Source organism: Giraffa tippelskirchi, chromosome 14, assembly GCF_054371585.1.
Source record: "Giraffa tippelskirchi isolate mGirTip1 chromosome 14, T2T-mGirTip1v1.2.pri, whole genome shotgun sequence".
In the NCBI taxonomy this organism is placed as follows: domain Eukaryota; kingdom Metazoa; phylum Chordata; class Mammalia; order Artiodactyla; family Giraffidae; genus Giraffa; species Giraffa tippelskirchi.
The window spans coordinates 35,285,790-35,311,533 of NC_137288.1; the positions used below are offsets into that span (position 1 = coordinate 35,285,790).

General features: G+C 41.4%; 1 protein-coding gene and 1 long non-coding RNA gene across 48 annotated transcripts in view; one reads left to right on the plus strand and one right to left on the minus strand.

Annotated features, from left to right (window-relative positions):
• The window catches only part of DTNA (dystrobrevin alpha), a 433,073-nt gene that overhangs the window by 22,667 nt on the left and 384,662 nt on the right, over positions 1 to 25,744 (minus strand). For 14 of the 47 annotated variants that reach the window (XM_081562499.1, XM_081562494.1, XM_081562474.1 and 11 more), the window contains 4 exons: positions 21,319 to 21,406; positions 18,445 to 18,542; positions 13,212 to 13,325; positions 4,466 to 4,562 (listed from right to left, as the gene is read on the minus strand). In XM_081562499.1, coding sequence (XP_081418625.1) covers positions 4,466 to 4,562; positions 13,212 to 13,325; positions 18,445 to 18,542; positions 21,319 to 21,406 — 397 coding nt within the window. Of the gene's footprint in view, positions 1 to 1,299; positions 2,514 to 4,448; positions 4,563 to 13,211; positions 13,326 to 18,444; positions 18,543 to 21,318; positions 21,407 to 25,744 lie in introns of those variants that run through there. The other 33 variants (XM_081562485.1, XM_081562477.1, XM_081562469.1 and 30 more) reach the window with 6 other exon arrangements.
• On the plus strand, positions 22,200 to 25,252 carry LOC145534621 (uncharacterized). Its single transcript, XR_014074814.1, has 2 exons — positions 22,200 to 23,760; positions 23,885 to 25,252. It is a non-coding gene; the product is annotated as an uncharacterized LOC145534621 (long non-coding RNA).

The window sequence follows — 25,744 nt, forward strand, 5'->3', positions numbered from 1 at the left end:
TATACCAGTATAATAAAATACATTGAACCACACAGACTTATGATAAAGCAAGTAGAGATTAAATCAAGCACAATTTGTTGTGTGTGGTGTCTTAAATCTGATTTTACAAAGAGACTGTCCCCAGAGGGGAAAGGCTCATAAATAAAAACAGAATTTAGAAGCAGATGCCAGACTAAAACTTCTAAATTCTCTCCTTAGATCATGTTATACTATGAGAAGTCTATAAATTCAGATGGCATTTGTTTATTTCCTTATAGAACTGCCTCTGCAGGTTTGGGACATATGGGGTTCTGTCTTAATTCTGACTGAAGGTCAGTATAAGAATCAGCCACATGAAATCTACTACTGAATGTGTCTACTTTATTATTCACTCCTCCTCCAGTAAAGCTCCGAGTGAAATTTCCTTTTTATATTTTACGCCAACAGAAATTTTGGTCCCTTGAGGACTGACATTTCTGTTCTGATAAAGCCACCAATTGTGTCTTCCCTTTTTTGCCTCATTGCTAGAAAGCTCAGAGTAACACCCCTGTCCCTTAAGATAAGCATATTTGCGTTTTCTTTAGTGTTTGATTTTTTTCTATTTCTATTTTATGAAGTCATTGTTTATGTCTTTAGTTGTAAGCTGCCTTGGGTCCTTTTGGAAAAGAGGCTTGACTATAAGCAAAGACATGAGAAAGACTGCAAAGACTCCCCCGACCCAGACAATGCATTGCTGACATCTCTGGGTGTTGCCAATAGTGGTTCTTAACAACCTAGGCAGTGATAACCACTGCTGGCTGACTTTCAATGATGCTGCAGCTGTTGAGGGCTCAGCGGGGGAGGAGCTGGAGGGGAAGCAGGCAGTAATGCAGTAATGGATGCTGCCATGGTTTGGCTCTGTGCATCCGTCTGTTTATGAACGTCCTGGTCCACTGAGCCTTTCAAGAATGTGTTGCCTTGGAAATGGAAGAGAGAGGGTCCCCAGGGGACAATGGCTAAAGCCAGGCTGACTGACTGCAGGGTGGTTACCCTCTGCCTCCACTAGGAGGAGTAAGGTTATAGTTGAGCTTTTTTTCTGTTTTCTATGCACATGCTGAGTAAGAGACAGGAAAGAAAAGAGGCTGTTTGCAGAAAAGGACCATGAGATGGCATTTTTCTTTACCATGATCTAAGTGTTTTGTATGTACAATAGCAACACCCCAGGTATGAATTTAAGGGCAATTATACAGGCAGCAAATGTGTGTCCTTTACCCAGGGGGGCTGTCTCTCATTAAAATTTGACTTCAGTTTAGTGAAGTAACTTTGTTCACAAAATACAAATAATGTAATACATTGTCTTTATTGTCTGACATTACAGATTCGTTTTACACTTTCCTTTTTTTTTTTTTTTTAACAGACAGTGGGAATGAAGGGTAAAAATGTGTCCAGCATTTTGCAAACATTCTTGGTTACACATAAACACGCACAATGAATAATAGGAAAGAGAATACAGAAGAATGAAAGGGTACGTTGAAATCAGACAGGCTGTGGTTGTCATGGATCCATGGAAATAATGTCAAACATTTTGATAAGACCAGCAGGTGGGATATATTGTCATACACAGCTTGGTACATGCACTGGAAATGAAAGCTGCTTTTATTTTGCTTTTGTTTTATTCTTATTGTATTTTGAGTACGTTGCTCCCTCTGCTGGCTTCTGCACCAGGCCACGTGGTCAGACAGAGGGCTTCAGTTCAGCTACAGTTAGAGAGCCACAGGGTTCCTATTTCCAGGGAAGATGTATGTAACCCCTTGTGAACTCCCAGAGCAGAAAGGTGCTTGGTGATAAGAGAAAGGCTGAAAGTTACCTATTCTTTGGAGATGATCGTCAACCAGTGGTAGGTATATTCTAGTCTGAGAAGTGAACAGTTAGAGTTCAGTCTTTCTCTTATTAGACTGAGCACTTAATGGTGAGCAGTGGGGAACAGGGCTTAGTAATTAGGCAATGAGAGGAGATGTAATTGGCTGATTTTTACAAAAGGAAGTTCCATACCTTTTCAGTAAAATGGAAACTGAACTGAACATTCACAGCATGAGAGGATGTCGAGGTTAGCTTCTGAGTGCTAACTGAGGTAGAACCTCAGGGTTCTACCTAATGGAACATTAGTAATTGTGGTGAGTGTCTTTCTATTCAGAGAAGGGTCTGATCAACGACCCAGAAAAAGCGTGAGACTGGTTTGAAACTTAGACCCTGGAGATCTAAAAAGTTTCCAACAAATAAATGTATTCCCTGTTCTAAAAGATGTAATAGCTCTTCTTTTGATGTTGATGGTAGTTATAGTTATAAAAAATGCTAAATTTTATGTGTCTCAATTCAAGCACTACATTGAAAAGGAAGCAAATTAGTATAATTTTTTTTTTCTCTTTCCAAACTGAAGCATGAACATACATTAGAGGCAAAAGCAATGAGAAAAACGGCAGGACGGCAGGCCCCTCCACTGTTAGTTAAGACCTGCAGTAGGGCACATAACTTACTCCCTGCTTCAATTCTTCTTCCTACAGAAAGATTGAATCAATAATGGTTAGGTTACCCAGGGTTCCAATAAGAGCATGTACACAGTGTGAAGGAATAAAGGTGGGGGAAACCAAGTCTCTTCTACCTTGGTTACTTATAGTTCCAAGTCTATTTAGGTATTTGAAACTATGGACCTGTCTCTTTCCTCCATGTGTCCAATCATCTTTCAACATGATTCCTCTCTTTATCCTGCAACTGGTACATCCTGATAGACTAGACTATGCTCAGTTAGGCTACAGTGATGCCAAGATGGCTAGTGGTAAATAGACTCCTCTCCCGTTGCTACAGTGACCGAAGCATAGGAATAGAACCAGAGGGCTGTTTTCAGTTTCCTGTCATTCGGTGGAGGGAAAGATGGGACAGGCCCACTTTATTTGGTATATTTGGGGGAAAAAAACCAGAAAGAGCTTGTCTGGATCATTAAATGAGATAATAGGGCAGAAACAGCAAGAGGTTATTAATTATCTAGTCCTGTCTTAACATGGGCTTCCCTGGTGGCTCAGATGGTAAAGAATCTGCCTGCAATGCAGGAGACCCAGGTTTGATCCCTGGCTCAGGAAGATCCCCTGGAGAAGGGAATGGCAACCCACTCCAGTATTCTTGCCTGGAGAATTCCATGGTCAGAGGATAGATAGTACAACAAAAACTGAATTTTACACTTTATATGTCTGATACAATGAAAAGTAAATTTTGTTCAGTAAATATAAAGCATTTCCGATACTGATGGCAGGAAAAGTCGACTAAGGAATAAAGAATAAAGAAAAGAAAAGAAAAAAAGTGTTACATTTACATCAGTGCCTGGCACACAGTAGGTTTCAACAAATATCTGTTAACTATTATTTAAGTTTTGAAATTAAAAAATAAATACATTAAAGAAATAAAGGAAGGGAGAGAGAAAGAAAAGTAAGAAAGGGAAAGGGAAGGAAAAGAAGGGAAAGGAAAGGAAAGAAAGAAAGAAGAAAGAAAGAAAACAGTACAGAAACAATAAATGATGGGGTGTCAGGGATATAGGGGAGCCATAGACTGAAAGACAGGACATCTTGACTTGCAAGTGAGCTGTCCCAGACTTTGTCTGTGTTACTCTAACATAAGCTTTAGTTCCTGCCTTTGGCATGTCACTGGTTCATGCTTGTTTACATCAGGCAGGATGATCACAGAGCACTGAAATGTCCACTGGGGCGATCATGGACATGTGGCCATACGAGTCTACTTTCGAGTTGAAATGCAACTTCGTGCACACTGACGGAGGGACTACGATTTATGAAAGAAAGAATGCCACTTCCCAATGAGAATTATTATTTTAACACTCTGCAGACCATCTTATTACATGCTCCACTTGTAGAAAAGTGAAGGAGATATTCCCATTTACAGTTGCATTTGAAACCCAGAGAAATTATGTGACTTGCTGCTAAAGCCACACAGATTTGATAACATTTACTGAAATGAAAAAAGTTACTCCTATTAATAAAACCATGATCACCAAAATTATTTAATGTCTGTATCTTCATTTTCTGAATCAGATATGAGCTTCTGTTCAATTTAGTCAGAACTGCTGAAGGCTATGAAATGTAAAATATTTTTGAATAAATCCAGTTTTAGTAATATTACTTCCAAGGACAAAAGGACCTGGAAATGAGCCAACTGGAAATAACTTATGCCATGAAGGTCCTCAGTAGCCTGCTTCCAGGAAATGGATAAGAATGAGCCCTACAATTGATGTTATCATTGATGTGTCTAAGAAAAGATACTAAAACTGAGTTTGAAACCACTTTTTGGGGGAGGAAATTGCATATATAGTAATTGGAAAAACCATTGCACATTAGGTGCAAATTTTAAAATTTATTTTATTGATTTAATTTTTTTTTTTTTTTTTTTTTTTTTTTACAAATGCCATAGTCGTAGGTCTAGGAAATAGCTATGTGAAACATCTTACCTTTAGTAGTTTCATGAGACCTTCTAACTGGACCATTAGCTCTCTCCGGCTCTCCTGGAGGGCGGACATTCTCTGCTCCAGCTCGTCCTTGCGCTGTCTAAGAAAGAAGTAGTAGCTGTCGTTAGAACTCAACTCACTGAGCTAATCACATTTCCTAGTCTTGGGGCAGTGGCAGACCACTAGAAAAAGGGCATCTCTGGGTCTCTGACATGGTTACCTGGCAGGGAAATGTCAAATGAATGAACAATTATAACTTGTTAGTCATTTAGTTGTATGTGACTCTTTGGGACCCCATGGACTATAGCCTGCCAGGCTCCTTTGTCCTTGGAATTCTCCAAGCAAGAATGCTGGAGTGGGTAGCAATTCCCTTCTCCAGAGAACCTTCCTGACCCAGGGATTGCACCCGAGTCTCCTGGAGAAGGAAATGGTAACCCACTCCAGTGTTCTTGCCTGGAGAATTCCATGGACAGAGGAGCCTGGTGGGCTACAGTTCATGGGGTCCCAAAGAATCGCACACGACTGAGCGACTATCACTCACTCACTCCTGCATTGCAGGCAGATTCTTTACCTTTTGAGATACCAGAGCAGCCAGGTATATGTTTATTTGTTAAAAGTCACAGTAAAACAAAATTAAAATCTTACTGGATATTTACCCTCATCTATCCTGAGTTAACCATTTAATAAAATATTTTCTGAATGCTTATTATGTCATGGACCCTGTGCTGTGCAACTGGGTCCTCAGATAACAAACAAAAACCAAACTGCCACTGAAAAAGGCCAAACCCACAGACCCTCTAAGGCCAAGGACCCTCGTAAATCTCACAGAAAACACTGATTACTTTAGTGTCTGGAAATCAGATTTAGAAAAGTAAATTTTTCATCTGTTCAATTCTTAGAGAACTTTTCCTTGTACATAGTTTTATAGTCGATCTAAATTTTCTGGTTTGGGTTTGGCTGCATAGAGTGAAGTCAGAAAAAAGGAGTTCCTACACAACTGTTGTAATAATCTGCAAGGTTTGTGTTTGCTTAACTTTGCTTTGTTTTGCAAAACTTCTATCAGCTGTCAACAAGAATGAAAACCAGGAAGGATACAAATACTAATGATCCACATTTCTGAAGTATATTTTCCAAATGTATTTCAATCTCTTATTTCATGACTGTTAGTGAAAAAAATGATATATACACTTTATTTCTTGCCCCAAGGGCTTCTAATTTTGAAATATTGGAAATTATATTTTTAAAAATGTGTGGATGCCTTAACCATACATGTGTTAATGTATGAATGGACATGTCTAGCCTCAATGACACAGGCATAATATTAAGTGGATCTCATAGCAGGGACTCTGAAATGAAAAACTGACAACATAAAACTGTCACACTGGGTTAGGTCAATGACTCATCCAGTTGAAAGATATTTTGTGGGAGGACAGGTGATGGATATAAATGAGACATTTCTAATTTGCTTTCATACAGGCTTTCTCTATAATGATTTATGAATTTAAAATTTATAAACATGTCACTCTTTTAAAATATATTTATATTTTTGGCTTTTATTGCTACTTAAAGTTTATTTTGAGAGCAATCTTTCCTTTGATTTCCTTTACAATTGCCTCTTTTCTGAATCTTGAGGATAGGAACACCATAATTTTATAGACCTTAATGGTATCCTATTTTAGTCTTTTGTCTTGCTGGTCTGTAGAATGCTAATTCTGAAAAAGTCTTGTCCAATTCAACAATATTCTTCAGTGACAACTCCATTAGTTGTTTTTCCTTTGACCTTGTCTGTACATGGTGTTCCAGCTACATCCTCGGTAGGGCTTGGCAGAAGAGTAGATAATATTTCTGATTTATTTCCAGTTCTCTTCTAGATGCTGTTCTGTAATTTTTGGCCTTTTGAGAGCCAAAGGCCAAGAGCATTTTGAGAGGAAGGTTAAAGCAAACTCTTAAAATTATAGATAAGAAATATTAAAAGAAGCATCTAAAAACCATCAGAAAAAATTACCTTATAGTAATGTATAATTAATCAACATTGAAATAGCCTTATTTGTATTTATCTTAAGTGGTACTCTTTCAAAACATGACATTTACTCTTTCATGCATTGGATTGAATTAAATTTTTTAAAAAACATTCATTTAATAATGTCTTTTCTGTGTTTACACCGATGGTTACCAAATGTGGGTTTGATAACAAAGTGTGGTGCAGCCTCCAGTGTTCCAAGGAAAGATGAGAAAACCTGGACTAAATAGTGATTTTATTTTCATAGCCAAATACATTCATCTCTAAAAGAATGCCTTTTATTCTGATATTCTGTCAGGTTATTTTTAATTCTGTGTGTGTTAAAACCTACTTCTTTAGGAGAGTGTTGGGATAATAGGCAAAATTTTTCATATGAACTGTATATTGCTTAGTCTCTCAGTTGTTTCTGACTCTTTGGACTGTACGACCCCATGGATTGTAGCCCACCAGCCTCCTCTGTCCATGGGGTTCTCCAGGCAAGAATACTGGAGTGGGTTGCCATGCCCTCCTCCAGGGTATCTTCCCAACTCAGAGACTGAATCCAGGTCTCCCACATGGCAGGTGGATTCTTCACCATCTGAGCCACCAGGGAAGGCTGAACTGTATATTATTAATAGATAATAGTAAAAAATATCAATATTAACTTTTCTGAGCTTGATGATGATACCATAGTTATAGAAGAGGATGTCTTTCTTTCTTCTTAGAAAATATATACATAAGTATTTAGAGGTAAAGGGTTTTGATGTCTGCAATTTACTCAAATGGCTCATCAAAAATGTGTGTGAAGTTTACATATGTAAACATATATAGGGAGATAGAGAAGAGTGTGACAAAATGTTTGTGTCATCTCTAGCTGAAGCATAGAAGAGAAATTTACTCTGATATTCTTAAAGCTCTTCTGTAGGTGTAAATTGTTTTTCAAAATAAAAAGTTTAAAAATATACTGCATTCATGAAACATGATAACAGGTGATGGTAGTTTACAGATGTCATTATAGGGGCTTTCCTGGTGGTCCAGTGATTAAGAATCTGCCAGCCAATGCAGGGGACATGAGTTTGATCTCTGGTGCAGGAAGATCCCACCTGCCATGCAGCAACTAAGCCCTGCACCACAACTACTGAGCTGACGCTCTAGAGCCTGTGCTCTGCCACAAGAGAAGCCACTGCAATGAGAAGCCTGTGCACCGCGATGAAGAGTAGTCCTTTGCTTGCTGCAAATAAAGAAGCTTGTGTGCTGCAACGAAAACCTAGTACAGCCCAAACAAAGTTGTTACATGGTGAAACGAAAAGTACTTAACTTTATGTTGTTTCTTTCCCACCAGAAAAAAAAAAAAATTAAGCTGGTCTAATGAAATTCAAGTCTGGACACCACAGACCCGCATCAGAGATTATAATTCCACAAAAATGTCTCTTCATATTAAGTTTTCTCAAAGAATAATCTCACATACCTTAAAAAGAACGCAACTTTTGGGGTATATAATATGCTTATTTTTTAGACAAGAGATACATATGAAAATTTATAATTGTTTTTCTTCAGATTTGTAGTGTGAAGTTGCTTCACAGTTTAATAGTTTCTTCTTTATAGAAGATGGTATTGTCTTAGTAAATACAGTTCTTTAGCTGTCTCTTAATGGTTTTGCAGTGGGAAGGCTCACTAGATCACCTTGTAAACTTTCCCTCAGATTCCCCATCCAATATGGGAAGGAAAGACTTGGGGAACCACATGGAATGCTGCAGGCCTTTCTCAGCTTCATTTGTGCCTCTTGATTGCCTGTATTCTAAAAATTAATATTAGGGTAAGATCTTTGACTCATGTGAATCTGACTTGCCAAGCTAATCTACTGTGTTAACTCGATACATAACTCTCATCCTCCAATGGCTTCCTATTGTGAGATTGATAGCAATTTCCTCAAGATGGTCCATATGGCCACACAGCATCACAGTCTACCCCCACCTATGTCTACAGCTCCAACTCTTACCATGCACCCGTTCGCTCACTGCATTCTAGGTCAACAAAACTTTCAGTTCCAAAAAAGGTACCAGATTTGCTCTTGCTATTGGTGTTTGTACATATAGCATCTATCTACCAGTAAACCCTTTCATCAGCTATTTCCAGCTCCCTCCCCTATCCATAATCCCCATTCCCCATGTATTCATCTTTCATGCTTCAACTCAAATAATCCTTCCTCATGGTAACTTCTGACTGATGTAGCAGGTTTGATAATTATGTCTTTTTTTTTTTTAAAAAAGGAACATTCCTTATAGAACTTATCACAGTTAATAATCACACTCTTATTTGTGTGACTATTTGATTTACGTCATTTTCCTACTTGACTACAAATTCTATGAGACCAGGAACAATATCTTTTTCAACTTAGTTCTGGGCACACTGCATTTTAGAAATATTTGTCAAATTGAACTAACTGAACAATCAAATGATAGCAGTGTATATTGTCCAGAGGCTGGATGGTATCAAATAAGTGCTTATAACAGTCTAGGCAGGAGATAATTAAGACCCAAGGAAAGGAGAGGCTTCCCAGGTGGCCCTAGTGGTAAAGAACCTGCCTGCCAATGCAGGAGACTTAAGAGATGGGGGTTCGATCCCTGGGTCAGGAAGATCCCCTGGAGGAGGGCATGGCCACCCACTCCAGTATTCTTGCCAGGAGAATCCCATGGACAGAGGAGCCTGATGGGCTACTGTCCACAGAGTCACAAAGAGTCGGACACGACTGAGCACGCACGTACACAAAGAAAGGAGAGAGAATCTACCTGTGATGCTCACTGTGCGGGATCTTGGGCAAGTTATTTCACTTCTGTGAACCTCAGTTTCTTTATAGAAAAACTATAGTATTAAGGGGCTTCCCTGGTGGCTCAGATGGTAAGGAATATACCTGTAATGTGGGACTCTCAGGTTTGATCCTTGGTTTGGGGTCTTCCCCCAAACCCCCTGGAGGAGGAAATGGCAACACTCCAGTATTCTTGCCTGGTGAATCCCATGGACAGAGGAGGCTGTGGGGCTACAGTCCATGGGGTCGCAAAGAGTCAGACATGACTGAGGGACTAGCCCTTTCCTTTTCCTTTAATAGTAATGGCCATCTTCCAGGTTTTTTACAGCAACTGTATGAAACAGTGTTAGGTAAAGCTTAGTGCACAGGAAGTGTTCATGAAATGCCTATCCTATAATGCTATTCAGTTGACAGATCTGGGTCGTAAGCCTGGCTTTCAGCTTTGTCATGGCTAAAGTAAAAAGGGGAATGCGATCATTTAGTAAGGTTGTGGTGCCCTTAAGATAAAAATGAACTATGTGTTCATGAAAAGCAAAGCACTTGCTGCCCTCATTTCCCTGGTAAAGACATTTCTCCTGTTGGCTTCTCAATAAGAGGCCCAGAAAAGATGTAACAGATGGAGGAGACCTCTGTCAAAGCTACAAAAAGGAGTTCCTTTGGTAGCTTCACATGGTCACCTCTCAGTGTGAACTCAAGGCCAAAGTAATTGGCAGGAGGTCACTGTTTTGGAACTCTTGAAAAGTATGAAGTGACTAAAGGATAAAACACCCAGAGCAGGGTTTTTGTGTATTTGTGAAACTTTCAAATTGTTAAAGTGCTTAGCACAGTATAAGTGGTTCATCAGTATCCAGAGACATATCCTTCAAGGGAGGGTACTTATTCCAGGCAGAAGAAATATGGAGAATATGGAATGCCCGCTAAGTCGCTCTAGTTGAGTCTGACTCTTTTGCGACCCCATGGACTGTAGCCTGCCAAGCTCCTCTGTCCATGGGATTTCCCAGGCGGGAATACTGGGGTGGGTTGCCATTTCCTCCTCCAGGGAATTTCTGGACCCAGGGATTGAACCCACATCTCCTGTGTCTTCTGCACTGGCAGGCAGATTCTTCACCACTGAGCCACCTGGGAAGCCCAACACACAAACCTGCAAGCATGCATGCTAAGTCGCTTCAGCTGTGTCCAACTCTTTGTGACCCTCTGAACTGTAGCTCGCCAGGCTCCTCTGTCCATGGGATTCTCCAAGCAAGAATACTGGACCGGCTTACCATGCCCTCCTCCACAGGATCTTCCCGACCCAGGGACTGAACTGGCGTCTCCTGCATTGACTGGTGGGTTCTTTACCACTAGCACCACCTGGGAAGCCTGGAGAATATGGAGGCAGGCAAGCAAATCTGCTAGGATGTAGGTGTCTCAGGTCTCAAGCTGGATGTGTGGGCCACCCTCTGATGGTGATGGCCAAAAGTCTAGAAGTTCCCCACAGAGCCAGATTCCTTAGTATAGCTTTAAACTCAGCTAGGGTCATGAGAGGGATTTCCAGGTGGCACTAGTGGTAAAGAGCTCGCCTGCCAATGCAGGAGATGTAAGAGACACAAATTTGGTCCCTGGGTTGGGACGATCCCATGGAGGAGGGCATGGCAACCCACTCCAGTATTCTTGCCTGGTGAATCCCCATGGACAGAGGAGCCTGGCAGGCTATGGTCCATGGGGTTGCAAAGAGTCAGACATGACTGAAGTGACTTAGCATGCATGCACGTACTAGGCTCAACTTTCTTGTGAGTCTGGAGGGCTGACATAATCCTATTTGGCAAAATATGTTACTTTCAAGCAGTGATTTACTTTCATAAGCCCTTGAGGAGGAGGAGGATGTAAAACATTCTTTTCCTTCTTTTCATTTTCATCCCTTCTGGGTGATGGTGTAGCAGAACATGCAAGAATTGCTAAAACATCTCTCTGAAAGTAGGACCAGAAATCACATATATTGAAAAGGAAGACTTTATATTTCTTCCATTAAATTATTTTGTTCTTCTAAAGTATGATGTGGTCTCTGCACATCCAGAAGCCTCTACAAGCTGCAAGCTCTATAGATCTCTTTTCCATAACTCAGGACTTTGGTGGGTTCTCCCCCTCCAGCCAGGTGTATGAGCCTGGGAAGACTGGATCCCACCTGAGAGGCAGGGCCTGCTCCCTGGCCAGGTGTGCTGAGTGCTCAGATGTGAACATGTCCATAGAGCTGGGTTAGAGTGGAGCCCCTAGAAAGATCCATACAATCAACCGGGACTTGGTAAAACATAAATACAGCCGTACAGAATGTGCTAAATTTAGTCTCTTGTAAGGAGGAAGTTAAAGTGTTAGTCTCTCAGTTGGGTCTGACTCTGTGGCTCCATGGACTGTAGCCCACCAGGCTCCTCTGTCCATAAGTTTCCCAGGCAAGAATACCGGAGTGGGTTGCCATTTCCGTCTCCAGGGGTTCTTCCTGACCTAGGGATTGAATGAACCCAGGTCTCCTACATTGTAGGCAGATTCTTTACCATCTGAGCCACCAGAGTAAGCAAGCGGTGCTCTAATGCTGACAAGGGGCACTCTAATTTCTGAGCAGAGGCATCTGTTCTTATTATAAAAAGTATGCCTTGGAGTTAGATGTACCTGAAATACACTTGACATCCAAACTGAAAGATGGAAAGAATGTTATACTTGCTGACTGTGACTGCCTCGTGAAATATGACATTTCCACTAGGGAGTATCTTTGGGTTTATGTTTGCGTTGTTTTCCACACAGACAGGTTTGGGTCAGTGCCATATTCAAGGCACGTTGGTAAGTCTGAAGCAGAGCCCCTGGTCTGACTCTCCTTTTGCATGTGCTGACAGTCCTCATCCACATCCTGCTACTCTTTACAGTCTGAGGCTGAGAAGTATCCTGAAATTCAGGGGTGGAACCAAATGACCTTCTTGGGTCCTTTCCAACAATATTTCATGATGACCGACTAGGTAACACGAGGCCTTTAAATTCACTTGCAGAACAAGAAGGTGTGAGGATCTGTATAGAAAACTCTTAGGGACCAAGACTTGGAGAGAATTTATGGGTCACAGATGAATTTTTAAATTTAAAAAGTGACGATTATTTAGTTGTTTACATGTTTGTTTTGTTGATCACATTTATCATAAACATATTGTTGATAGTGCAAATAACTAAAAAGAGTTGAGTTCAAATTTTTTTTCCAGTAAGACAGATATAGAGAACAAACTAGCGGTTACCAGAGGGGAGAGAAGAGTGGGGGATGGGAAATATAGGGCTAGGCATTAAGAGGTACAAACTATCATGTATAAAATAACCTGCAAGGATATATTGTACAACATGGGGAATATAGCCAATATTTTATAAAAACCATAAATGAAGTATAGCATTTCCTTGGTGGCTCAGGCGGTAAACAATTCACCTGCAGTGGAGGAGACCCAGGTTTGATCCCTGGGTTGGGAAGATCCCCTGCAGAAGGGAATGGCTATCCACTCCAGTATTCCTGCCTGAAGAATTCCATGAACAAAGGAGCCTGGAGAGCTACAGTCCCTGGGGTCACAGAGTCTGACGTGACTGAGGACCTAAGCACATACAGCACAACTTCCATAATATCATACTTACATAATAACTTACATCAATTATATTTTAATAAAAAAAAGAATGCACTATAAAATTTTTTTTTCCAGTGAAACATTTGGTTTTGGATCTGAAGAACACTGTGTCCTTTTCTCTGTGTCAAAGAAAAAATTAAAATGTAAATAGCCTCTTTTCCCAAACCCCCAAATCTCAGCCATTAGATGTGTGCTATTAAAATAAAAGAAAACAGACATTGGCAGCTATGGAGGTTGACGACCCTTTTCCGGTGGACACTGTCAGACAGTATGGACTATTTCAAACACTGCCCTTCCTGAGACGCCTTGGGCTCCTTTTCTTACCTGAGGAGCCGCAGCTCTGCCAGCAGAGTGGGGTTCTGCTGCGCCTTCTCCGGTGTGGGCTGAGAAGCTTGTTCATGCTCTAGCCGCAGCCTCTGGATCTCCTGTAGGATTTCTCTTGGGAAAGAGGAGGAAGGAGAGAAACCCGGTCAGTTAACTTCCAGGATATCCAGGATCTAACATGTGAGCTGATCAGGGCCACCAGAGCAAAGAAAGAAGGGGTCGTCCTCTGTTTTGGAGCAAAACCTATCCTCATGAACTGACAGTGTTTATGAGGTGTTGGTTGTAGCTAAGTTGTGTTAGGGAACTGTTGACTGAAATTGTTTGCATTGGTCAGGCACGGTGATAGCTGATGATAACTGCTTGCTTGAGTTGTCTCACCACAGGAGGTTCAAATAAGGAACGTGCGGTGCTGCTGCTGCCAAAAACTAACTGGGAGAATCTGGGAGGGACCAAAGGAGGGTGGAGATGACCAACCTTCCAGAATCCTTTGCACTAGAATCCATCTTGGCTGAGAGATGCGCTTACCACCAGGAAGGACCCTGAGTGTTAGTTGCTTAGTCACACCCGACTCTTTGTGACTCCATGGACTGTAGCCCCCCCAGGCTCCTCTGTCCATGGAATTCTCCAGGCAAGAATACTGGAGTGGGTTGCCATGCCCTTCTCCAAGGAAGGACCCTGAGTCAGACCAAATATGGGCCAGGCAAGATGACTGGCTAGAGACAACCTGGAAACTAACCCCAATTACCATAAAACCTGAGACTGTGAGTCAGGAGGCAGAGCAGTCCTCCCGTGTTCCCTTACCCTGCTGCTTGCCCCCTGGGGCATCCTTCTCAATGAAATCTTTTGCTTTGTCAGCATGTGCGTCTCCTTGGACAATTCATTTCCCAGTGTTAGACAAGAGCCCACTCTCAGGACCTGGAAGGGGTCCCTCTTCCTGCAACAGTTGAGTGCTGTGGATGAGGGATACTGCTTGTGTCATTGGAGCCTTCAAGCTGATTGTTCTCCCCAGGACCTAATCTCTCTAGTCAGTAATATAATGCTGCAGTAAAGTGTTCAACTTTGCAAAGTGCACTGCTTAAGAGATGAAAATGAATCTTCCTCTTATTTATGATCTCAGTCTAACACCTTAAACTACCTGCAGATACCAAGTAAGAGATGCTTGGAAGGAAAATAAGGATAAATGGCATTCATTTTACAAAACTAAATAACCCCATTCTCACACCAGGAATGAAATTCTTCTCACTGAATTTATCTGAAAAGCCCCCAGTTAGGCAAAATTCTTTTCTCTTTTCTTAACATTTTCAACCTTAACAATGGATTTCAATGAGGGTAGCTTTAAGAAGGAAAGTGCTTTTAAAAGGATTCACTGTAATTGAGTCAGTGACCTAAGAGTGCTATTGGTGTGACCTCGGTCAGGGGTGAGACGTGTCCGTCTATCATTAAAGTTGGGGCCTGGGCTGCTCTGCATTGAGGTGAACGTTAGGCCAGCCATAAAGGATAGGTGACCGACGCAAAGCAAATTATCCCTAAGTGAGTTAGACGCAATTAGGCAAGGTTACAAGTCATGGATTCTCGCAGGAGGGGTCAGCCTCCCATCCAGCAAAATGGGGAAGAGCCAGTAAGACAGAACAAAGCACCGAGAATGAGAATGGAAGGTGAACTTGGTGAGCAAGGGGGCTGGGTGACTTTCCATCTGAAAGGCTGATTTACAATCTCCTGCTCCACAAACACGCCAGCATCAAGAAGCTAATTACGAGTGAGTCACTGTCCCTCTCATGGGTACGGACCATGATTCAGTGGTTTTCAACTTGTTTTTTGCTCCCCCTTGGTGTTTCACAGTGGAAATTTTTCTTTAAAAGGAATCTTCCATGGTAACCCAACATATCAGACAGTTAAGAAGAAACTTCCTTGGTTAAAGAAGGGGAGCGCCCTGTACTACTGGCTCTTCTTCCTTCCTCTTTGTGCGTGCACTTGCTTCAGTTGTGTCTGACTCTGTGTTATCCAATGGACTGTAGCCCGCCAGGCTCCTCTGTCCATGGGATTCTCCAGGTAAGAAGACTGGAGTGGTGGCCATGCTCTCCTTCAGGGGATCTTCCTGACCCAGGGATCAAACTGGCATCTCTTTCAACTCCTGCATTGGCAGGTGGGTTCTTTAACTATAGCGCCACCTGGGATGCCCCTCCTTCCCCTTCATGCACCCCTAAAGGGTCCCTGGGGTCCCAGAGCGCTCAGCCTGAAAATCAGTGAACCGAGATTTCCAAGTTCCTCAGGGTTAACATCCTGACATCCTGTGACTTCCACTAGTTCTCCTTGTTGATTCTGAGGACAGAACCATGACAGAACCATTTTGCCCCAAAGAAGGAAAATAGAGAAGCAGCTCTAGGAGAAAAAAAATAATGATAAGCTAGGCAAGGAGCATGAAGTGCTTAGCCTACACCCGGGAACTGTGTTGTCTTCTTGTTTGTGTGTGTGTGCTCAGTCACTAAGCAGTCATTGTCTTCTTTAGTCTTATTTAATCCTCCTAACAGTTGTATTGTATACAGGGACTGCTATTATCTGTTTCATGAATGAGGGAATCGAAGCATAGACTAGTTACAAGTCTTGCCCAAGTTCAATATCTGGGTGCTAGTGGTCATTTGAACTCAGTTTGGTGTGCCCCAAAGCTCAGATATGTCAGACTCCTTTAGTCTCCACTACTTGGTCTGACAGGTGTAGCTTAGGCAGGCTCTGACTTTGACAATGTAATTCGAAGAGTCTTACTACTCCTAACACTAACTCCAACTGGCCCCTCTAAGTATGCTCTAAGGAAGCATCATTTTCTAAAGATCACTGCTGAAACATCCATGACTACCTAGGGTAGTCACGAAGTCAAGTGAGCAATTCTGTCCTCCCTTGAAGCCCAGAGATCTGATTACTGTGTTAACTGTCTCTTTGGAGACCATGGGATCCCTGGGTGATTTCCATGGTACAGGAACTGTGACCTGGATAAGCTTCTGGGACATGGTTCTGGGGTCATCGGAGGGCTTGAGGCCGCTGGCTTAGAGAGATGAGTTTGGGAAGGAAATGGCAACCCACTTCAGTGTTCTTGCCTGGAGAATCTTGGGGACGGCGGAGCCTGGTGGGCTGCCATCTATGGGGTGGCACAGAGTTGGACACGACTGAAGTGACTTAGCAGCAGCAGCAGCAGCAGATGCTCTTTAGGCATGGGGTGGGGAAAGAATTCAGGGACAGGATGAAGCTCTCTTCCTCATTCCCATTCCTCCATTCTCTCTCTGGTCCTTCAGAAAGTGCAATCCCCAAATGTCCTAGAACTAAGCAGGAGTAGTAGCATGGCCCAGCCAGCACATTCTGGGGCCTCTTGTTGATTCTGGAACCCCATGTGAAGGTACATATTCATGGGTTATTTCCTAACAGGAAGTCCTGATTTCCACCTCAAGTCTGCTTCCCAGGTGGCTCTAATGATAAAGAACCCGCCTGCCAATGCAGGAGAGACACTGGTTTGTCCCTGGGTCGGGAAGATCCTCCGGAGGAGGAAATGGCAACCTGCTCCAGTATTCTTGCCTGGAGAATCCCATGGACAGAGGAGCCTACGGTCTACAGGGTTGCAGAGTCGGACAGGACTGAAGCATCTTAGTACCCATGAATGCTATCTCCATGCTGAGTGGAAGCAGAGAATTGGAAGGGAGAATAAATGCTTTGGACAGGTAGGAGAGTAGATCAAAATTGCAACCAAGATAAGCTATTTGTGTGCTTATAAATTTTCACTTTAGTCTTTTTTTCCAAGAATATGAAAATGTCCTGAATTTTTACCTTCCTTTTAACTTTTTTCTGTAGAGCTTCAAAGAATCTTGACCATTTATCCCAAGATTTTCAGGTCAGACTCTACCGGCATGTAACAATGATCACAACCTTCTCTTGTACCGGTTTGATCTCAGAAGGCACATCAGTGTTTAAAGATGAGATTAAATATTAAGACATATTGGTGCTGTTCTGAGAAATACAGAAGGTACAAGTTGTTTTTATGTGAGGCTTACTCAGCACTGAGTTTAAGATCTGACTCAGCAATTTATTACTTTCTCACTCAGTATGTATTTGCTGAGCTTCTACAGTGTTTCAGTGTACCAGGCATGGTTCTGGAATCCAGGGGCCATTTGTCATGGACTCAGTTCTCAAAGAAATTCCATATCTGTCAGACAAGACAGAGAATAAGAAGGAAACAGACACTTGAATGCAATTTTTTTTCAGAGAGAAGTAGGCGCGCGTGCACACACACACACACACACACAGGGATGTAACAGAAAGTGGTTCCTTGAGTAGGAGGTGTTAGAGAGGTGGTTTTTTAGCAGGTGCTGTTTGAGCTGAGACCTCAGCAGTGAGGAAGAGCCATCTCTGCAGAGACCCTGAGGAAGAGCTCTGTCAGCTAGGAGAACAGCCAGTACATGAAAGGCTGTAAAGAAAGAAAGAAGCAGGAGTGTAATGCGTAAGGTGGGCAGTGGCTGGAAAGGGAGGCAGGAATCAGGTCAGGCTGGACCTGCAGACGGTGGTCAGAGGGGTGGGTTTTATTCACAGTGTAACGGAAAATCACCAGAGGTTTTGATCAAGAAATAACATGATATGATTTATGTATCATAAAATGACAGGTTGCACTGAGTGGGAATGGAGGAGATGAAGTGCTTAGTTTTGGGGAACTGTCACGGGGCAGACGGTGAGTCAATCTGTGTTGAATAAAGAGGAAAACCTCCTGATGGATGGGGTGTGGAAATGTTTGGCTTGAACGAGTGGGTGATGGTGGTGTCCCCAGATGCCTCTTTAGCCTGCGATCCTCACAGGGCCCTCCCTGGCGAGGCTTCTACTTGTCTCTGGGTGGTTAAGATACTTAGTCTTTAGCACCCAGGGGGGGCCTTCTGCCTTAGACAGCTCCTTAACAAAAATAAGTATCTCAGAAAAAGGGAAATGATGCTATCTAGGGACATTACATTAATTGTATTGATATCTCAATATATATATATATACATATATATATATATTTGTTTCTTTTTCCCTCATGACGTTTCTGATGATCTGAAATTTAAAGGTTAGTTTTTCAGAAGCAGCATCACTGACTCTAGATGACTTCCCTTATATTTATACGCCTACAGGGTGAAAAAAAACCTGGACAGTTAAAAGCATGACTATAGGTTATTAGTGAGCGTGTACTTTGATTATAAAAGCCAGTCTGTCTAAAAAGTCTTACCTGTTCTTGTTTTCTAGTTCTGCGATCAGCTGCCTTTGTTGCTTATTTGCATCAATGGTGAAGGAGATGTCAGGGGCGCTCCTCTGCTGAGTTGGCTGCTGTAAAATATGTGGTTTACACTATTTAGTATCGGGCAGGGGAATCTATGTGTGTTTGAAAAGACAGGAGTCGTGAGATATGCACACGAAAGAGACAACCATTTTTATCAAAACAAAAAAAGCAAAACACATAAAATTAAATGGCCATTCCTCTCCTAAGGACCAACTTTTGGGGAAGTCTGGAGCACATTTATGGGATGGAAAGCAGAAAAGAATTCTTTTGCAGGCAAATACACAAAATGTGGGAAAAACTGGTTCCAAATTTCTGATTTTGGGGAGTGAGTTCATTCTTGCCATGCTGTCCCCATTGCAGCTATTTTTTTCAGTAAAGGGCTTTCCTGGTGGCTCAGACGGTAAAGAATCCACCAGCAATGCTGGAGACCTGAGTTCAGTCCTTGGGTCAGGAAGATCCCCTGGAGAAGGGAATGGCTACCCACTTGAGTAAATGAATCACTGCTGAGGTATCTTTCTCTAGAATTACTATTCAACCACTGTAACAATAATTAAAAAATGTATGGTTTTAAAGTGAAAGTTGCTCAGTCGTGTCCTACTCTTAGTGACCGCATGGACTATACAGTCCATGGAATTCTCCAGCCCAAAATACTGGAGTGGGTAGCTGTTTCCTTCTCCAGGGGATCTTCCCAACCCAGGGATCGAACCCAGGTCCCCCACATTGCAGGTGGATTCTTTACCAGCTGAGCCATAAGAGAAGCCCAAGAATACTGGAGTGGATAGCCTATCCCTTCTCTAGCAGATCTTCCCGACCCAGGAGTCAAACCAGGGTGTCCTGCATTACAGGAAGATTCTTTACCAACTGAGCTATCAGGGAAGCCTATAGTTTTAAAGTCAGAGTTATTATGACTTTTCATCTCTTCTTCTTTTGGTCAAAATACTTCCAGCATTTCTTCACTCATATATGTAATTTTATGTTGATGGGTTGCAACCAGCTTTAACAACTGATGTATATGCAGTCACCACTTTCTCCCTTCTTATATAAATTACATATATTGATATAGAAGAATATGATTATATAAGAATTATATACATGGCTATATATGATTAGATATCATATATATGATTTTATAACAATAGATATGTATATATAGCTCATATACTGTATTTATATGTGCTGTCCTGTGCTGTGCTTCGTCGCTCAGTTGTGTCCGACTCTTTGTGACCCCATGGGCTGTAGCCCTTCAGGTTCCTCTGTTCATGGGGATTCTCCAGGCAAGAATACTGGAGAGGGTTGTCATGTCCTCCTCCAGAGGATCTTCCCAACCCAGGGATCGAACCCAGGTTTCCTGCATTGCAGGCGGATTCTTTACCATCTGAACCACCAGGGAAGCCCAAGAATACTGGAGTGGGTAGCCTATCCCTTCTCCAGGGCATCTTACTGAACAAGAATTGAACCAGGGTCTCCTGCATTGCAGGCAAATTCTTAACCAGCTGAGCTACCAGGGATGCTGTGTATATATGTGTATGTGTATTTAGTGAAGGGATTATTTGATATTGTTTTATAGAGAAGGGTTAAGACTTCCCTTGTGGTCCAGTGGTTAGAATTCACCTTCCAATGCAGAGAACACAGATTTGATTCCTGTTTGGGAAGATTCCACCTGCCAGAGGGGAACTAAGCCCATGTACCACAACTACTGAAGCTTGCATGCCCTACAGCCCAGGCTCCACACACAAAAAAGAAGCCGTTGCAATGAGAAGCCTGTGCACTGCAACTAGAGAAAGCCCGCATGGAACAGTGATGAAGACCCAGCACAATCAATCAATAAATAACAGGGTCAGATTATGTAGATTTCCCTGTGCTTTCTTTGCTCTATAATACATTATAAAAATTCCCCCCAATTTTTAATTATTTTTAAAGCAAATTAAAAAAAAATCACAACTAATCTTTCTACCATAGAATGTCAAGCTTTAAAAAAATAGCACCCATTGTCTAAGCCCAAAGACATGGAGAAACACTGCCTGAATTTTAATTTCAGAAAACTAACTGTAGGGAAAGGTTTAAGCTTGGTGAAGCTCTGGCTTTCATAAAGTTTTTCTATCACTTTAATTGAGCATTTCTTTTAACAAAGATACAATTTGTATTGCTATTGAAGAATTGTGAGGTCCTATATTTTATATTCTAAATGATCTTCTACAGCTAAGTCTGGCCTTTGGCACCTTTGACATGTGATGAAGGTATTTTTTTTAATTTTATGACATCATTTTCTCTTTCTTGTACATATTTTGTATATATTTTGTGTTCTGTGCTCAGTTGCTTAGTTGTGGTCAACTCTTTGCGACCCTGTGGACTGTAGTCCACCAAGTTCCTCTATCCATGGAATTTCCCAGGCAAGAATACTAGAGTGGGTTGCCATTTCCTACTCTGGGAGATCTTCCCAACCCAGGGATTGAAACCCATGTCTCCTATGTCTCCTGCATTGGCAGGTGGGTTCTTTACCACTGCACCACTTGCATACTGATAAAAGCAGAAATTTACGTTAGCCAGTTGTGGATTTGAATCATTGCTTGCTTTTTATATTTACTGATTAGACATTATCCAGAGAAATCAGGAGTTGGGCTGATTCAGCACTGTTGTAACAGAATCCCTCAAGCTCTGATTCACGCTAGGCCAGAATGATAGCTGAAAAGTGAAAAATGGAAGCAGCAGAAGCCAGATTGTTTTTAGGTCTTGCAGATGGCTCAGTAGCAACCACTCGGCTCTGCTGTTGTGGCCAGCAACAGGACCACAATCAATGCGACATCTCTCACGCAGACTACTTACAGACGAAGTGGACTCTGCCGCCAGCCTGGCCGCGTATCTGGCGATCAGCCGGTGCTCTTCATCAAGCCGGTTGGAGCTCTCAAGCATACTGTTGAGAACAGAGCAAGAAGGAGCCTGTTAGGCAACTGAGAAAGACAGACATGTTCACGTTACCACCTTGGGAAGGGGGAGGGGTTTGCTATTTCAATTTTTCAGTGCAAAAAATGTGAAAGCCAAAACAAAGTCCTGTTAGATTAATAATATCAGTCTCAGATTCCTGAAAAAGTGAAAAGTGAAAGTGTTAGTCACTCAGTCGTGTGCAACCCCATGGACTGTAGCTCGCCAGGCTCCTCTGTCCATGGGTTTCTCCAGGTAAGAATACTGGAGTGGGTTGCCATGCCCCCTGCTCCAGGGGAGCTTTCTGACCCAGGGATCAAACCTGCGTCTCTTATGTCTCCCGCATTGCAGGCAAATTCTTTACTATCTGAACCACCAGGGAAGCCCTGACATGATCTAATATGTGGCCAGGAAGGTCATTAATAAATCTTGGTTTACTAAGAAAGATCCAAGGAGTAGTGACTTTTCTGATCAATATTTCTGATGAAAGATTACTTTCTCTTTAAACTGTATTGCCTTTAACCATTTTATTTCTTTATTACACAAGTAACATGTACTCCTTGGGAAACTGATGTGTTAGACAATAAGAAAGCAAGAAAGAAGAAGAAATTGATTGTGGTCAGGTCCCAGGGATCCCCACCTCCTGATATTCACGCTCCTGTGTGTAACCCTCGCCCTTTACAATGGACTGGACTTGCTTCTAGTGAATGGCATGTGGCAGAAGTAACGGAAGGTAACTTCTAAGATTGGGTTATAAAAAGACCCTGACTTCCATCTTGGGCATGTTTTTTTTTTTTTTTTTCTGTCTCTTGAGCTCTTTCAGGTTGCTTCCTGTGGGAAGCTGGAAGCCATGTCATAGGCTGCTCTGTGGAAAGTCCCAGGTGAGGAGGAACTGAAGTTGGCTAGTAACCATGTGGCTGGAACACCTTCGGTAGAGCCTTTAGATGAGACCACAGTCCAGTGGACAGTTTGATCAGCACCCCAGGTCCTCAGCCACAGACACCTAAGCCACACGTGGATTCCTGACCCACTGTCTTTGTTGTTTAAAGCTGCTAAACTTTGGGGTAATTTCTTATACAGCAGTACATGATGAATATAATTTCTCATCTACAACATTACTACCCAGGTAACTTGCTATTTTATATTTACTTCCAGAGAAGTAGAATTATATTAATAGTAATGGCTTCTAATGGTGTGACTGATATAGTGTCTCCTATAAATTTATGAAAATTCTTCCTACTAGGATAAGATTAGTCTGACCCCTTAAAAACCTCTTAAAAACTGCAGGACTTCCCTGGCTCTTAAGAATCTGTGCTTCCAAGGCAGGGGGTGTAGGTTAGATCCGTGGTTGGGGAACTAAGATCTCACATGCCTCATGGGGTGCAGCCAAAAAAAAAAAGGAAAGAAAGAAAAAAAAACACTAATGCAAAAAGAAGCATTATCAACTCTCCCAGAGAGCTGATATTTCAGAAAGCCCTTCACTTAAGACTGAGTTTTGGGTGCTAATAAAATTTTTGTTTGTTTGTTTGTGAAACATACCAGTAACACTCATCCTATTGGTAGACTAGTTAGCCAACTAGTTTGGTTTATCAGTTATTATGGTGAGTATCAGGTCAGGATCAAGATTAGAAACCAGTTTCCTCTCAACCCCCGAACATACTTATATTCTCCTCCACTAGCTCTTACATTTAAGCTTGTTCCTTAAAAAAAATTAATCCTCATGATTATACATTAAAAATGACAGACTTCTATGCCAACATTAAGGTTATAAGAATTACCCACCAAAAAGACTTGGATTCATATAAAGTAACGTACATTTATATTATTTATGTGTACATTTACATACACAGTAAACATGCAACATAGTCTTTTAACCTTTGTTCTAAAGTGAGAAGATGAATGAAACTCAGCATATAAGCTATGTCACTTCCAAATAGCTCTTCTTGGCTCAGCAAGAATACGTTAGTGTAAGCTTTTTTTTCCCGGTCATTTGGAAGATATTCCTGTCTCCACTATCTCTGTTTTGTCTACATTTCTCACATAAGTAAACTATATTTATTCTTATTCTGAATGCTTTCACTGGACTATGCCCTTTTCTCTAAGTTGCCATTTCCTACTTAGGATATTCCTGAATTTCTCCATTTACCACATTATTTCTCCATCATCAGAGAAATAGTCTTCTATTTCCTGCTGCCCAAATGAGATAATGCATGGAAAAAGCATCAAGCTAATATGATTCCTGTGCTGTGCTAAGTCACTTCAGTTATGTCCAACTCTTAGCGACCCCGTGGACTGTAGCCCGCCTGGTTCCCCTGTCCGTGGGATTCTCCAGGCAAGAATACTGAAGTGGGTTGCTGTGCCCTTCTCCAGGGGATCTTCCTGACCCAGGGATCAAAATATGATGCCTAGAATACATTAAATGCACAAAAATATTAGTTAATATAATTTTATTGTTATTTTGCCTCTGAAGTAACCTGTTTAGATTCACTGATTCTTGTCTCCTTCAAAATGTCACATACCATTCAACAACCATCTAGAGCAGGGTTTCTCAAACTTTAGTGTGTATACATATCATGGAGGGATCTTGTGAAAATTCAGCCTCTGATTCTAGAGTGGGGGTGGTGGGATAGGATGGGACCCCAGAACCTGCATTTCCAGCAAGCTCTCAAGATATGTTAACATGCATTTTGAGTAGCAAGGACCTAGAAGATATTGAAAATAAAATGGAAAAGTTGAACACGTGAAATGAACCCTAAATGTAAACTGTATAAAAGAGATCATTTTTCGTATCCATATAGCATTGTGATATTTTACAAATATACCCTTAAGATAGATATTCTTAGATTCAGTGCTCACCTATGTGTAGTACTGTTCCCAGTGTACTGAGGTTTCAATCAGCATACCAATTCAGACTTGGAATAAGAAACTATTTTACTAGCCAAAGGCTGAATTAGTTCTGGACAACGGATGTTTTAAAACAGATGTTTTATAACACATGTCTGCACTTTGCAGTGGTTAAAAATAATAGTTGAATTTCTTGCTACAGGTTTAATAAGAAAGTGAAAGTTATGCTGTCCTTACTTTAAAATAAAACTGCCCCACAAAGAAACAATTTAATTTGATTTTTAACACATTTATCATTTTCTGGTTGGTATATTAGAGACCATGTGTCTAATTCAACACAATTTATGTAGACAAGGCCCACTGCTCTAAGCTTGGGACAACGATCTGTTTGACTGCCTGAAAGTGACTTTGTCAAAAACATTTGTGAGTGTTTTGATAAATAAATAAAAATAACCTTGATAAAGGAAAAAAAATCCTCATGATAAAAGTACCTTTTATTATGAATGACCAGAAGATATAAATAATACAAAGGTTACATAAAAGGAGTCTCCTGGAAATGTAAGACGTGAAGGTATGGGATTTTGTCTAGTAAGCTATAACTCATACTTCCTTGCCCCTCCTTCCCCAGTATCGAGTGAATGAGGGGTGAAATGATGGATCGCCCCTTTGTGCACACAAACGATTTATGAGTCCACATATGCAATTTCAGTACGTTCACATTATACAAGGGTGAATGAAGCATTCCCCTAATAAATTCCATTATTTCAAGACTTCAATTACAAATAGTCGAAAGTAAATGACCAATAATCCCTAAATCATTAAAGAAATACCAATTCCAACATCGTCTCCACCCTTGCCTATTCATTTCCAGATTTTATAATCTTGCTACAAGACCATGATGAATGAAAAAGAGGCTGCTGTGTAGACTTCAGTTCAGAATGGGGAAATCTATTATTTTGCAAGCTCTCCCCTTCTACCTTAAAGACATGGCCTGAGTCTGTTGCTGTGATTTCAAAATGGCGTCTGGGAAACTTGAGTGGCCCCAGCAGAGCTAGGGCTTCCTAGATTATGATGTAGTAGTGATTTCTGGGAACTCAGCATTCGTTCACATTTCTCTGGTATCTCTACAGGCTTGTTTCCCTGGTGGGCGAGGGTTTAGGACTTCACACTCTCATTGCTGAGGGCTCAGGTTCATTCCATCCCTGGCTGAGGATCTAAAATTCTACAAAATGTGCAGCAAAAAAAAAAAAAAAAAATCAGAATAAATGTAAAAAAACATATTTGTCTACCCTTGGGTCATGAAAAGATTCACCTATGTTAAAAAAACAAAACAAAACAAATAATAAGGTGATCCAAAGGGCACCAGAAATACCTCTTCATTTTTCCTTAGTATTTTTTCCATTTGTCTGAATGGTGACAGAAACTTGATCACTAGAGATGACTTTTTATGGTCATTAAGTGTGACTGCTCTTTTATTAAAATGCAA